This window comes from Lampetra fluviatilis, chromosome 11 (assembly GCF_964198595.1).
Source record: "Lampetra fluviatilis chromosome 11, kcLamFluv1.1, whole genome shotgun sequence".
NCBI classification, from domain to species: domain Eukaryota; kingdom Metazoa; phylum Chordata; class Hyperoartia; order Petromyzontiformes; family Petromyzontidae; genus Lampetra; species Lampetra fluviatilis.
The window spans coordinates 14,266,281-14,281,844 of record NC_136285.1 but is presented as its reverse complement, the minus strand read 5'-3'; the positions used below and the strand labels follow the sequence as shown (position 1 = coordinate 14,281,844).

The 15,564-nt window shown below is 46.2% G+C and overlaps 2 protein-coding genes across 2 annotated transcripts; one reads left to right on the top strand and one right to left on the bottom strand.

Moving 5' to 3' along the window:
* Positions 1-1,246: 1,246 nt before the first annotated feature.
* Positions 1,247-8,205, top strand: GPKOW (G-patch domain and KOW motifs). Its single transcript, XM_078861086.1, has 11 exons — positions 1,247-1,430; positions 2,388-2,551; positions 3,108-3,247; positions 3,465-3,571; positions 3,916-4,120; positions 4,525-4,657; positions 4,752-4,953; positions 5,060-5,180; positions 5,577-5,646; positions 5,792-5,877; positions 6,209-8,205. The coding sequence occupies exons 1-11, from the start codon at positions 1,264-1,266 to the stop codon at positions 6,341-6,343; spliced, it is 1,530 nt and encodes a 509-aa protein (XP_078717212.1). The 5' UTR covers positions 1,247-1,263; the 3' UTR covers positions 6,344-8,205.
* A 26-nt stretch (positions 8,206-8,231) lies between these two features.
* Positions 8,232-14,515, bottom strand: ATP23 (ATP23 metallopeptidase and ATP synthase assembly factor homolog). The gene is made up of 6 exons (XM_078861085.1): positions 14,264-14,515; positions 13,869-13,914; positions 11,946-12,027; positions 10,693-10,830; positions 9,512-9,595; positions 8,232-8,913 (listed from the first exon to the last, which is right to left on the bottom strand). The coding sequence occupies exons 1-6, from the start codon at positions 14,478-14,480 to the stop codon at positions 8,710-8,712; spliced, it is 771 nt and encodes a 256-aa protein (XP_078717211.1). The 5' UTR covers positions 14,481-14,515; the 3' UTR covers positions 8,232-8,709.
* Between the last annotated feature and the right edge of the window lie 1,049 nt (positions 14,516-15,564).

Sequence of the window (15,564 nt, the reverse complement as noted above, 5' to 3'; positions counted from 1 at the left end):
ATTATTTTATTGTTTTCCTTCTACGTGACTTTACCGAAAGAACCAAGAATATGAATCCCTGCAGTCACGAAAGCTTTAAATCAAAATTTAGGCGACCCAATTGTTAGGTGTTGTGGCTCGCTCTCCAACATTGTCGGTGGTGCTGAATCAGTAACACAGTCACTGAGCATTGCCACGTTTATTCAAGTGACAACTTTATTCATTGGCTGTGTCGGGTGGAGGAGGGCTTACGACACACATTTTCCTAAGGCTGTCTGACCTAAAAAATCACCATTATGCATCATATTGGCTGCGAAGGCTTACGCGTTAAGCATTAGTAAGTGTTCATCATTCATATAGTAGTGGCATTAGCAGCATCATAATTTATCAGTCATCATAAAAAGCAGTCAGTCGTAATTTATCGACCATCATCTGGTGCCATAATCACAATCAGCATTTATGACGTGTACGTTTCTATATCGATCATATTTCTTTCCATAAATGGTGTAATAATTTCTTATCGTAACAGTAATGTAGCAGTTATTAGGATCACCAAAATTTATCAATCATATGTCAATGATCATTACTATAATGTGTCAATCGTGATTTAAGGATGATTAGAGTATATTCATGAATCAGTCATCAAGATGAGTCATGATCTATCCACTGCTGGATGAAGGCTTCCCCAAGCCGTCACAATTTCACGGTCTCATGGTGGAACAATCCACGTAGCTCCGATAAACAAAACGATGTCATCGCTATAGTGAGCTGCCTCCCTTTGGCGTGGCATTCCATTGTTAAAATCATCTTACCTTCCAGCTATAAATTAGCAGACAATAACACCTCCAGTCCATAGATAAAACCAATGTTTTTAACACATCCCATGGGCCGCACTGCCTTGTGAGAGTGCATCATTTCAACAGCATTAGTTCAAACCAAGCAAACCATCGGTCGGATTTGAAATCCAGTGTCTAATCAGCAGTCAAGCTTGCTTGAACTGTGTGGGCAAGAGCATTCTCTCTGTCAGATGTGGGTCCTGGGTTAGATGCAACCATTTCTAATACATAACGTCAACTTAACAATGAGCGTCGTTTGGGGAGAATATATGGCACCAATAAATGAGACGACAATTGGCATTGTACATTAAACAATGTAAACTCACATTTGAATTTCCCGCCAGTTGCATCACATTAACGAGATTGCCTTCTGATTGGCTGTCACAGCTCATGACGTCACCGCTAAACGTCCGTACGTCATCAGCCGATGTCGCGCGCCGCTGGGAACATGGAGCCGAGCGAAGGCGACGCCGGGGCGAAGGTGGCCGTGTCGTTCGGCTTCAGCAAGAAGATCGACCGCTCCAGGGTCAAGGAGGCGTCCGTTCTCCACGATGAGAAGCCCAGCGCCGAGGAGACGGACTTCGTCACGGGCGTGGAGGGGAAGGAGGTCGTGAGGTTCGCGAAGTGGGCGAGCGTCGCGGCCTAAAATTAGAAGTCTTGACACGGGCCCCCCCGTCTTGCCTGGTTTTGTTTACCCGCAATGCGCACTGTTACCGGGGGTATTAAGCAGGCAAGCGCGGGGGGTTGGCAGTGGAAGGGACGCCTTGCAATTCTATTAATCAGCTTGAGTTTCATTCATACTGAGTGAGTTTGTTTTTTTACTTAGTTTCCCTGATTAACAATTGTTATGGCGCCTAGTCTATCCACTGCCGAGTGAAGTTTGTAAGCCGTCGACTGCGATGCAACAATCCATCTTTCGGCACATGGGCTGAGAAGACACCAACCACTGCGCACTTGATGACTGCCTGTCGCCTGATGAAGCTGGTTGTAATTACTGGCGAAACGTCGTACTCAAATTGTAAAAGTTGTGGATTTGCTCTCCAACACACCGGTGCTGTACTAGTAATGAATTGGCATGTTCTGTTTACTTGACAAACCGTTCTAATTAGCTGCGTCGGGTGGTGACGGGTTTAACAACACATTTATATTTACGCGATCTAACCCAAAAAAAACTGTATTATGCACTTGATGACTAAACACTTAACATAGCAACGGCTACACTGTGCACTATATTGTGTCCGACCTTAGAATGCCGATTTAAATTAATATCGAGGATGTTACATATTTGTTTACCAATCAGATGCATGCGTCGTGTAACTACTTCACGTGTATATTTTGAGTGGATTGGTTTGGTTTGATAAAAGTTGAAAGGTGGTCCCTGATAGGTCGCGAGGACTGAATTATGGAAACCACTCCTGAATGACAATTACAATAGAGCGCTGTTACATGGCAAGCCATTACAGGAGTGTGTGCAGTATTCCCCAACTCGTTAGTATCTTGAGATGTGGTTATGGTCAAGGCACCATGTCGATACAAATTGAGAGTGCATTTTTTTGTTTCCAATGTTTGCAGCGTCAAATCCAAGGAAAAAGTAGAGGAGCTGGTGATACCACTGATCCAAAAGAACCGCTATGTGGGCCCTGCACTGGAGAAGCAAAATACCACGGAGGGGCAAGAGAATCAAGGGCAAAAGAAGGACGATGTGGAATCAAAGGCCATCCAAGAGCTGCTGGAAGGTTAGGGAGACGTTGTGTTTAACTTGTGGTGGGCAGGCTGCAAGAGCAATGCTCTTGGATATTTGACAAGGCAACTTGAGTGTTGGGAGCCATCAGCCAGGTATGGCAGTTAATGGTTGGAATCGAGAGCTTTTGACGAATGGGTTGGTGGATCGTAGATTTATCAAACCCACAAATAGGCTGAGTATGGGATTGAAGTACAATTTCATGAATGTATTTGGCCAAATCTTCCAGTGCAGGACCCTCTTTAACAAGAGTCTTGAGACTCAATGAGGCTTCCCTGGATAACTAAATAATATACGATCACATTGTCAAAGGCAAATTATTGACAGTGGGACTTTCCAGTTTGGACTTAATATAGAGTAATTTTAGTGCCGAGAAAAGCACTTAAGAATATTTGGCTGCTATACATTTATACGTGATAAGCCACGTCATTGTTTGTGGCCAGGTCGCTTCTATAAAAGAGCTGTATAGCTCATTGAGCCTTATCTGTGAAAAATAATAACTTTGCATTGTTTGCAATGTTTTTATTTGTATGGGTCGGTGTGCTGTGCAGAGTCACGGAGGTTCCAAGAACTGCAGAATGGGGGTGAGAAGGTTGATGAAAACCTCGCGATCCCACTGCTCATGCAGAACAAGGTTCCTGAGGGATACGAGGATGGGGACAAAGTGGACGTCAGTCTGAGACCCGAGTCGGTGAGTGCTTCACAGAGATGGCTGGAGTGGTGGTTAAAAATGAGTGTCAGGTGTCTGTTAGAATACGTTTTTGAGGGACGTAGAGATGAGAGGGGAGAGGTAGGCAGTGGAGAGTCCACGGAGGATTTTGAAGTCAGTATGATCTTCAAATGTTTTTTCATGCTCTGTCATCCTTTGCGTGTTTGCATTTTAATGAGCTCTGCATTCCTTCTCTTAGGCAACGGAGGCAGACTACGCTGCAGTCCCCATCGAGGCGTATGGCTTGGCAATGCTAAGAGGAATGGGTTGGAAGAAAGGGGAAGGCATTGGCAGAACTTTTAAACAGTAAGTCTTGCAGCAGCAGTCTTACAGCTTCAGAAAACTACCAAACTCTGCACACTGTAATGTGGACTGGGAATATATCGATTCATCAGTTAAAATGTTATACTCATAAAATAGAAAAATGTGTCCGAATGTATCACAACTGATGTAAAATATATGTAATTCATGTAATTATGTATCATGAGGAAAATGGAACAGATGACTGCAAAGGATGAAAATTAAATGACAATCCAAAATGGTTAAAACTCATCGAATCGGCAAGGGGTTGGTAGTGGTGTAAATCATTACACGTCTGGTGTGCACACCTCTTTAAACACTCTGCACGCCCGTGTACCTCTTGCGCACAGAGACGTGAAGCCTATTGAAGCCGAGGTGAGGCCAAAGGGCCTGGGTTTGGGAGCGGACCGCTCGGCGGCCGATGCCCTCAAGGACATGAAGCCTCAGCGGCCACTCAAGCCGGGCGAGAAGCGCCCAGAGGCGCAGCCCAAGGGCTACGCGGCCGGCGCGTTTGTGGTTGTGGAGAAAGGGCCACACAAGGACCTGTATGCGAAGGTAACAGCAGCTACACTTCATTAATGAAACAGTAGATTTTTGAAAATCAGATATGGATTGGGTTATTTCTGAAAGTTATGGAATTCGTTGACGTTTAAGGAAATTGGTGTGCACATTCTAACCGCACAGCGCATTCTAATGTAATTGGTTAGCGGCAGCCATCATAAGGCACTCACCGTGTGGTAAGTTCGAATGGGAAGTTGCACTTGTATTTTTCATATAAGACACTTCGATATGTGTGGTAAAATTATTACTAACTTTTTTCATTGTTGGCATGCGATTATGAAAAACACTAATAAAAATTAACAACCCGAAATAAGAACCCATAAACTCGCCTTGTCTTCTGTGCAACTTTCTGAACATTGGAATGGTTGTGGAATGTATTGCTAACTTTGCCTCGCCAGGTGGATGGCTTGGACCCAGACAACGCACGCTTGGTTTTGCGTCTGGCGATCGGAGGAAACGTGATCACCATCAGCCAGTACGCGACGCGTCTGGTGAACAAGGAGGAGTACGAGAAGTACAGCAAAGATCTCAGTACGTGATTAACAGTTGCTGCATCACACCGCTTGGGAGTGGCGCTCCGATTGCATCCTCTCCTGTAACAGTTTTACATCTGAATCGCCCACAGGTCGCTTAAGCAAGGCGCACAAAGAGAAAGAGAAGCAGGAGAAGAAAGAGAGGGAAAGGGAGGATGAGCACCGGGAGAGTCGCTCCAGCAGCAAGAGGGATGAGGGTAAGAAGAACTCCCATGACGGGAGCAAAGCCGGCAGACCGACAGACGACGACCGGCACGGCAAAAAGAGGAAACACGAAGATAAAGACGACGGCCGGTAACAACTTTGGCCCTCGACTGCATAGCATGAACCTCAATCTGGTTGTACAATGTGTTTTATTTGACCGTGCTTTCATTTTACTTCCACTCATTCTCTGCTCTAGGAAAAGCAGCAAACAGGTGGTGGCTGCGAGTACTTCCTCCAAGCCGCGCTGGCTGCGCAGGGACCTGCGGGTCCGTTTTGTGGACAAGTTTTACAAGGGAGGCAAATACTACAACAAAAAGGTGTGCCACAAGGTTGCAGCACTGGTGTGATATTTTCTGCGTGTCCAATGGTGGTACAACAAAATAAAATGTATGGATATTTAATTTTGGACCGGCTTAATCATCTGATTTACGTGCTTTTAGTTGCTCTAGAAACCGAAATCTCAGTGACGTAGAGAGCAGCAAGTCAAATGAAGAGGTTTTGTGTGTTTGCATGTGTGGCACGCGGTGGGCAGAGTGCATTCATATTAAGACAGATCTTGCCCAAGCTCTGTAGTCCTACATTGGGATGTTTGTCCAAAGACGACTGGAAATATGGAAAGGCAGACCATGTTGGGATGTGAGAATTGGAATATGATTAACCCTGGTGAGCACCTTTTACTTCTTGATGAACTGTGTTTACCTCTTTCCTGGCAGATGACGGTGGATGATGTGGTCACGCCAGAGATATGCGTTTGCAGGACAGAAGAGGGCCGGATATTGGAAGGTATTCCATCACCTGCTTTCTCCTCACCTCAACAAAGGCACTTTTAAAATCGTTAAAATAAAATTTCCTTGACATTGTTTAAAAGTAATTTTTAATATTTTTGTAAAGTATTACATGCCTTACTTGTGGATTTTTTTAATTAAAGGAATCGAGCAGTCCATGCTGGAGACCATAATACCCAAGACAGACAAGGATTATGTCATGGTGGTACTGGGGAAATACAAAGGACAGGTCGGTACTCGTCATTGAAGGTTACAATTTGTTGCAACCCCAAATATGTGCATTGGTTTGTGTATAGCCGCAACAGTCTTGGGTGATCTTACACAACTGACTTTCATTAGTTTCCCTAGCAGTGAGCCACAGATGACACTGTAAAGAACCAGAAACGAAAGCGTCCTTCCACCTCACCACGTGTATTTAACCCCCTTTGCGACTGAGATATTTTATACTGATGAAGACTGATCTCCTTACTGTAGTTTTTCTCTTATATTTTTGGTGTTCACAGCACTACGGCGGCTAGCTCTGACGGTCTCCAAATATTTGTGTGCGACAACCTCCGCAGGTGGGGCTCATCTTGAACAGGGACAAAAACAACTGCCAGGCGACCGTGCAGCTCACGGGCCAGTCGGACCAACTACTCAAGCTCAGCTACGACGACATGTGTCACTATGTGGGCGAAGTGGATGAGTTTGAGTGAGGGTGTACACGGGGACTCCACCCCACGATCCACCTTGCCGCAACCCGGCAGCTTGCCGCACGAGTTTGACGGTGCAACCCAAAAAACTAAATATTTCTGCGGCTGCACATGTAGGTTGTGTCACAAGTGGTCTTTAACATGAGTTTTGAGGGTTGGTTCATGGGAAAATATAATTTAATTGACTATCAGATGCACCGCCGTGGTGTTCTAGTGATGTCACTGTGGAGTGACTGCCGTACTGTTTGATGGCCCCACGATGATGTCGATGCAGTGCCATGGCAACGTGCATGCAGTCACTTCAGGGTCTTTATCATTAACGACACTTTAAACTCGTGTATTACAACTTGGGACACAGCCTATAAGCATGCCTAATGTGTACAACTGTGTCAATCCACTGCTTAATGAAGACCTCCCACACCAGTCATGGAGGTTATTTGACCATGCTTCACCACATCGGTTCGTATGGTTTGGTGAAGGGGACGCTCAGGATCAGTTCTGGCATTACCACTGATATTAGTTGACTAGAAATCAAACTTAGGTTACCTGGCTCGCAGTGTATTGCTCTTAGTTTTTTGGGTGACATTAAATACAATTCACATGTAACTCGGCACTCCACATACTGCTCATAGGGCTCCTTATGGCAGACTTAATCTATACCCAAGATGCCTAACCTGAAACCAGCCCTAACTATTCACTGGCAAGCTGATGCAAAGTTCGAGGCTAGTTGTAAACCTGGTTGCTTACAAAGGATGTTTTTCCCAACTGAACAAAGTGTTTTGCTTCCAAAAAGGCTATTTGTGATAGCACTGTCACCTCTATCATTGCATCTTGTTCTATTATAACAGGGCAAAGCCTGTCTGCATACTGTCGTTAATGGCAGCGGAGAAATGTGATTTGAAAAATCACGTGGTGTTAAAATACAGCCAGTGGCTGCTGTAATTGATGATGATCAAGTGAGCAGACTCCCTACTGCCTTTTTAGTTCATGGGCCACAGCAGAATTTGGTACCACAGTTGGTGTATAGGGCTAATAAATATTGCTTGTGATAATGTAAGTGAGATAAGATTATTGCATAATTAATTTTATGTGCCAATTTTTTTTTGCAAAACTCGATTTTTTTTTTTACCCAGGAAAGCTTCACTGAGTTTCAAGATTTTTTTTTAGGAGGATCCTGTCAAGTTTTTGCAGTCGGGGACAATACTATAATCCCAATTGAGTAATTTGCAGTTAATTGTCCAGCACTGGGATTTTAGATCAATACCAGTTGTATTGGCTGGTTCTATTTGAAACCAGACATCGAATGCAGAACAGGGGGAGGGGAGACATCCAAACTCCACACAGAAAGGTGCCCAACTTGGAAATCGAACCACAGGGCGTCTTGCTGTGGGGCACAAGTGTTACCACTGTCAACCTGCCGCCAATCGGGTGTTGCCAACAAATACGACATTTCGTCTTGGCCCATTGAATATTTTGTTAGGAATGTAAAGATTCAAAGATTGCTATTCAAATCCATTCTTACGCTCACGTAAACATGCCGGGAATCATGCCCCTCAATCGCAAAGTTTTGTTGCAGTGGTGAACATGCTGAAAGGTCACCTGAGAAAGCATGGTCATCATGGGTAGCTGGCTTATCATTGGTGGAAACTTCCATGGGGATTGCCTTGGAGTGTGTTTAACATTATATATTTAATCTGCAATACTGTGTATTGCTCAAATGAGTGAATGTGCTGTCTGGTGTAGTTACCTAACCTGTACTTCCACATGTTTGTGGTTTAAATTTATATGGTTCAATACATTTGTACATACCACTCAGCAACAAGGTATTTTGTTGGGTTGATATAAAAAAACACTTTTGTAATAAATGTAATAGTCCAGTGGTTTTCTCAGTTGGCTTTTATTGTTGTACATGGTGTGGCTTTGATTTTATACTTAAGTTTCTATACACGTACTTTCCATACTTCATATGGATTCTTTGTATCAAACTTTTTTTATTCGCATTTCACACAAGGTACTTCCACAAGTGCTGCTTCACAAGTATCACATTTACAAGAGTAAATACTCCAGTTTTTATTTTATATATAAATCAGTAATTTTTATGAGCAATCATTCAAGCTGTGCGTTTTAAACAAGTGCTCTCCATTTTGCAGCTGGAAACATTTTTCCTCTCCCAAGTCTTGGGGCAGTGCCAAATCTCCTCCCAGTCCAAATTCCTGAGAGCTGACTCCATCATAGCCTGCAGACGACAGGGCTGACGAGCTTTGGGAGAGTGAGATTTCAGGTTTGGGTGCGTCTTAACTTCCCGAAGCACCTTCGTAATCAAGAGGCGACGATAATCATTTTACAGGGGTAACGTCCCATCGGATGCACTAGAGGTTGGCTTCGTAGCGGTCGCGTGACTCATGCTGCAGGAAGGCGTACTTGGCGTGCTTCTTGCTCAGAGGGATGCGGCCGAAGGGCTCCAGGTCGTTGAAGCACGGCTCGAACACGCGATCCACGGCCGCCTTGGCCTCCTCGACAGTCGCGGGCCGCACCGCCAGGATGGACAAGACGGCTCGGTTGCGCACGCACGTCTGCACGCGTGGGCACAGTTGACCATCATCGCTTCGTACGATTTTGCATTCGTGCCATTCTCAGTGCAAGGTGCGATGTTTCACAGTCTACAGTCGCACAGTTCAGGCGAGAGTGTCGTGCTATATTTAAAAAAAATTGTCTGGCTCGCGTGACGTCGCCCACATTGCGCATTGGCCGTAATCAGGAGTTCAGAAGCTGTTGAGCGCTGGCAGGTGGAAGGGTTTACCTCCAGATCTGGACGAGGTGGCTTCAGTGTTATGCTATACTCATATTTAATACTATATTATACAAAGAAAAATTTTGCCGTCTGGCTGGTTGGAGGGAGGGATGGAGGTCACAGAAACATGTCTGAAGCAGAGCTCGAATGTTTTTCAGCGGGACATGTACTACAGTTTGTGGCCAAGGGAAATCAGTTGGAATGAGCAATTTGAAAAGCGGAGAGCCATACATTGGTACCAAACGCCACAAGGAGCACACGTACGTACGTACGTACTTGTGTATTCACTCATCTATTAGAGATTCAGAGGTGCCGTTATGTTTTTGACCACTTGGTGTTTTGGGTTGGCGCTTCGCAACTGTGATTTTTTTTTTAAGTACCTGGTGATGGCCTTTCAGTCCAAAGTTGTATCGCCTGAGTTCGTTTTGGAAGGAGCAATCCCCACTGAGGTTCGCAGCTCGGATCTGACAGAAATAAAATTACGATTGCCTTTTTTTTATACTTGTAAACAAACAAAAAACTCAGCACGTACCACATTTTTGCATTACGACCACCGGTTTGGGACAGGGGGGGGGTAGAGTGGTGGGGCAGTGTAGCAATGCGCTACGCTTGGATTTCGGGGACCCATGTTCCATTGTCTCGCTGATATCGGTGGTGCAATCTTAACCAGGTCCGGCAACCCCCAGGATTGATACAGCGTAAGAGAGGCCTTCATCCAAAAATGGCTGGAAATTATAATTATTGCTAGGATGAGTTTCTAGAACCATTACGGGAAAAAGGAAATAAATTCTCAAATTTGCTAATCGACTCACTCTCCCGGTCAGACTAATAACTGTGTTTTTGAATCGTGGTGAAAGCAGCAGCCTTTTGTGGTGACCGGGGAGCACACGTAACCATGAAACCGATGAATTTTACACCCATAATGCACACACCCGGTTTGTGTAGCCCCTTTCCAATGCCACACGTCACCATCGCACGCCACCAGGTGCTCGTAAAAACAAACCACAGATGTGGCTGAATACAATAGACACCCCATCTCTTTTAATGCCGCTGTAAAATGTATTGTATCTGTACCATTATGATCTAAAATGTATCTGCCCCAACCCAACTTGCACCACGGGAATTGATTATTTAGCATCGTTTCGATTACTCATTTGATAAGTTGTATATTATGATTTATAGGTTGCTTTATAGCTGTACTTCGTTATGATTTTGTTATAACCTAGGACACTCTTGCATATGAGATTATGCTGGTACCGCGAGTTCTCACCTGATTAAATAAATAAACTTGACTACAATAGACACACGAATCAGAAATACCCCTTATTCTATATCGCGTAGGTTTTTTGCAGTTGCACGGTCCAGGTTCTCTGGCGTGTCCTCGGGTTGCACCGTGCGTCGTGTGGCACAATGTCCGACGGTTCGCTCCATTCAGTCACCGTGTGTTCAGTCGCATGTCACGGAACCAGTTCTTGAATTTTTGGAATCCACAATACATTTTTGAAAACGCTGCGTCTGGGGTAAAAACGATAATAGGCAAACGACCCTGCTGGGGACCCACCTCGGAGCAGGCCATGTGGTCCATTGAGCCGAACCAATCGACGTGCGCGCGGCAGTGGTCGAAGGCGTGGATGAGCTCGTGCGTCACCACACGGTCCATGTAGTGCTGGTTCTGCACGTTGTTCTGGCAAATCACCACCTGGGCGCAGGCACACCGCCAAGCGACAAACGCGTCGTGTCCTTGCGCCGTCCGCGATGAATTCATGTCATGATGTAGAAACACAGAGGGGCGGGACGGAGGATGGGCAATTGCTCCGCTAACTTTTATACAAAAGTTTTGCCGTGCCCTCTCGGTCAACTGGCCTTCCTTCGTGGGCCACTTTGGCTGCTTCTTCGCAGAGCACGAAAATCGCTCCCACAAAGCTATTTAATACGCGACTGAAAATAATCTCGAACGTCGTTGAGGTATTTAAACACACAGCGCAATCTGTAGCCCAGGAGTGTGCAGTATTTTGTGAGCGTGAGCCAACATCAAATCTCATAGCTCACCACAGGCCAAAAGAGCTGGAGGGGGGGGGGATTACGTGTAAACTTGGCGTACATGGGGTGACATTAGTGAAAGTGACATCACGTTCGTGAACAAAAGAAAGTGGCCGCGGTAGGTTGTTTGCAGTGAACAGCACACCCAGTTGTTCGCTGAGCGTTCATTAACTGCTGGCACTCGAGGGTGGGATTAGGGTCACAACCATGCCGTCAGACCAATGCAGTCCACGACCATAGGCTGCAGTAGCCTCTTGACACTAAGCATGTGAGGATGCATTGATTCTATGATGAATAGCGATTCTTAGGTCACGATACATGCATCGGATCATGCGCGTAAGAATCTGTTATTTACAATTATGCAAGTTACATGCAAATGATGAGCTAGTGTTACATTTCGGAATGGAAGACAAACTAAATTGGACAAGTGAGAAACAATACAATGGAGACGGAAAAAAGACAACAAAAGTCTCTTCTCGCATAAATATACCACAAAATGTATGAATTAAATATCGTTAAAAAATATGCCACCAAATCGTAATATTTCAAATCGTTTACGCAGTTAATCGTTAAAAACCTACTGTAGACTGGTTCTGTGTGTAACCCTCACATCATTAAACCAGACCGCCAATCCCAGATAACGTGGCGTGCGTTGGGAAGGTTTGACGAGAGAGTTAAATGAGAGGCCCGAAGCCTCGCGCCAGTGGTGAATTATCCGACAAAGCAGGATGCTCACAGGCCAAGGTCAAACGCAGGGGGTTTGTAAGGAAGCACCTGTGATGTGTTGGAGTCGAATCCCCCGGCAACTTTATTGTCGCACTCTTCGCATGAGAAGTGTCGATCCCTGTACGCGGTACTGCACAAAACAACGCGAGCTCGTGAAGCAAACATTTGAATTGGGGGCACGGTCACCCCCCACGACAGCCTGGCAAGACGAGTGCGTTTCTATTCAACATCCGTCAGTGGTTTCCTCACTCAAATGAGCAGTTTACAGCTCTAAGCCAGTTTTTTTTTTATTCCACACTTGTATGTCAGAGGCAAAATCTACCGACGGGACAACTAATATTTACCTCCTACAAAGCGGTGCTCGTTTTATCGACCCCCAGAAGGATGTGTCGATCCCCCACCGCGATAGAACGCAATCTTGCAAAGCAGGTTGTAAAATACTTCCCTCTATTGTACGGACCAGAGATAACTTAAGAGATATCGGATGTAGTTCTAACACTGCGGGTTGCATTGCTCTGTCAGAATTTTGAATGAGTACAGTGATTCGCCTCAATGACACGAGGTCGGAAGCAGAATTGCGATAAAATTGGGCAAAAATGTCAGAACATTAAAAAAGCCACTTATCACTTAAAGCACACGCCAATACGAGGCTAAAAGCAATTTGCAACACCGATGTGAAAATGACAATCGCTATGAGAGCTGCATTAGCACGCCCAATGACTCGCCCCATTTACAAGATCTATCACGTCTAATCCAGCATAGTCTAAGGCGAAATAAACAACTGTGCTGACGCGATCATCGATCAATATTGAGCCACTTCACTTTCGTTCAACTTGGCCCAGCCCTGCACGGAGTGGATACAATAACATCGATAGAGCACACAGCTGTGCCGAACAGACGCAGAGGCTGGTTTTATAAAAGACAAAGGTGCAGCCCTGCAATAGCTTGCTCACGCCACTGCAGTGGAAGTGCCTCCACTAGAGGGAGCTCTAGAGGACACCTCTAGAGGGTATTCTTTGGGTCTTTCGGTAAAGTCACGTAGATAGGTTCAAAATTAATATAAATAAACAAAAAACCACGACGTTTCGATCGCAACACAAGCGACCGTCTTCCTTTTTCCCACCTGAAGACGATTTTTGTGTTTTTTTTAATTAATTGTGAACCTATCTACGTGACTTTTCCGAAAGACCCAAAGAATATGAATTCCTGCAGTCACGAAAGCTTTAAGTCAAGATTTAACCTCTAGAGGGTTTTTGCCTACTCTTCCTCGCTGGCCAGACGTCTTGGTAAGGGTGGGGGAGTGCTCACACTTTACCCCACCACACCGCGACCTGCCGGTTCACTTTTGTTCCCATCTATTCTCGATCGACGTTATTGTTGTCATGAAGTCAGCGAGACACGAAACTCTATCACATCGCCCGACAGAATCCCCCTCAATGTTCAGTCGGAGGATCCTTGTCCCGGTGTCTAACTGGGGCGTTGTTTGGCCCTGACGATGGCTGTTGGTGTAGCAGCTTGTGTTGTTGCTCGGGATGATCGATCGCTGCGTTGATAGCGTTCGTCGTGATTTGTTTGTATGTTGAACTTTTTTCGCACCGCACGTAGCCAAACGTGCTTCTCGGCAGGTGCCGATTTCTCACTGAACAGAGTGGGCCCGCGTGAAGGCAGCGATCTTCCACTCCCCCGTCGATGCTGAACGTCTGTGAAGCGACTGTGGAAAAGAGCTTTATAGCCCATCAGATTCCCCCAGTTTAGATACATTCCTGATAAAGTGGTCTGACACTGCTGGGTGGACAGAGGCGGGGGGAGATCTCAGCAGGAAAATGGTTCAGGATCGGACATCACTCGCCACCGATAGCAGTAATCGAACTCTGGTTAAGAACGCAGTGCGCCAACTACCGCGCAACGGCACCAGACACATTGAGTTAGGGTTAACATAATTAAGCGTTCGAATAAAAAATAACCACGTACCACCCCGACCTCTTCAAAGCATCTTGTAGAAGTTTTGCATACGGATCTGAAAAAAACAAAAAAAATGCAGGTTTCACCATTGGAAATAAAATCAGTGCATTAAAATGGGAGTATCGAAACATCTGTACGAGATAGCGTGGTTACTTAGTGTGAAGTGTGCTGTTGTATATGCTGTCGTGCAAGGCGGTGTGTAGCGCATGGGTGTGGTGTTGTTTATAGTGCAGTGTGCACCATGGTGTGTGGTGCGATAGTGTGTCGTGTAGAGTGGTGCGTCGTGTGGTGTGACCTATAGTGTGTCGTGTAGCGTGGTGTAGAGTGCGGTGTGTCGTGTGCTATGTCGTGTGTAGTGTCGCGTGGTGCACAGCGCGATGCAGCGTGCTGTGCGGCGCTCTTACTCGACTCCAGCGCGACCTTTAGCAGGTAGTTGCACCTCAAGCTGGCCACAAATCCGCGCTTGTATTTAGGCACCAGCCGCTCGGGGAAGAGGTGCAAACCATGGCGCTCGTCCCCAGAGCCCCGTGTCCCCGTGCCGTCTCCAGCCCCAGACTCCCGTGTCCCCGTGTCCCCATTACCCGGCGCGGCGTCGCCCACGTTACCCATGGGCGCGGCCATGACGGTGTGACGTCACGCCGCCCCACCGCCCACGTGCTCAAAGGCGCTTGGGAAATTGTCAGCATGCCGCGGATTGGCCAGCAGCATTAGCAACACGCATTGGATGAGCTCGCTCAAGTTGATATTACTCATTGGCCATTATTGGTGGGTAATTACTTCTGCGTTCGTTAAAACGCGACGAATGCGGCAGTGGCAATTACGTTGTGGAATTAAGTTGCGTCGCCTTGCCATATGCACACTTACACCCAATTTTCCTCTTTTTATCAAAACGCTCAGCACGTTCGTCAATAACACTCCCTGTGTGTGTCTGTGGCCTTGAAGTGAACAAATATAATAGTCGACGTTTTGGACAATGTCCCTTTTTGATATCACGTAGATAGCCAGGCCAGAGAGATGGATTGCACAGTCGCTTTTCTTGTGATCCACTCCTTCTCTGTGGCCTCTAAATGTATACGCTATGAAATAGAGCCATTGCCAGAAACGTCGCCTAGTATATACTTTTTTCCGTTTAAGGCCACACGCAGTGCTATTGATGACTGTGATGAGTGTTGTTTGCGCACCACTGCCAATGCAGCAGCAGCAGGAGCATCACCAAATGTTTCCCTTTGTTGATCCACTGCCGGGTTGGGTGCCTCCCCAAACCGTCGTCACCTCTCACGGTCTCTCCATGCCACAATACCAGCTCCTGCACACGAGCCCATCTCTTCGTCGTCGTCGTCATCATCGCTCCATCTCCGCGGTGGATGTTCTCTCGGGCGTGTCATCGTGATCACAAACTTCTTGCGTGGTTCCCGTGTCCCCCCCATGACAGGCTTTGGTGTGTCCGTAAGTGTCCAAAAAGAGGGCCACGGATTCATTGTCAATGTTTACAAAAACGGATAATAAGCAGCATGACCCAATCAATGGCACGGGTCCCAGAGAACGTCAATCAAAGGGAGATGGAGCGATGACTCCAGCTCGCGTGTGCAGGTAGATCGTTGCAACGCAGGATCTTGAGAGACGGCGGCGGCGTTGGGAGGTCATCGCCCAGCAGTGGATCGAGAATGTCTGTTATTGATATGTTCAAGCTGCGCAAAATATCGCA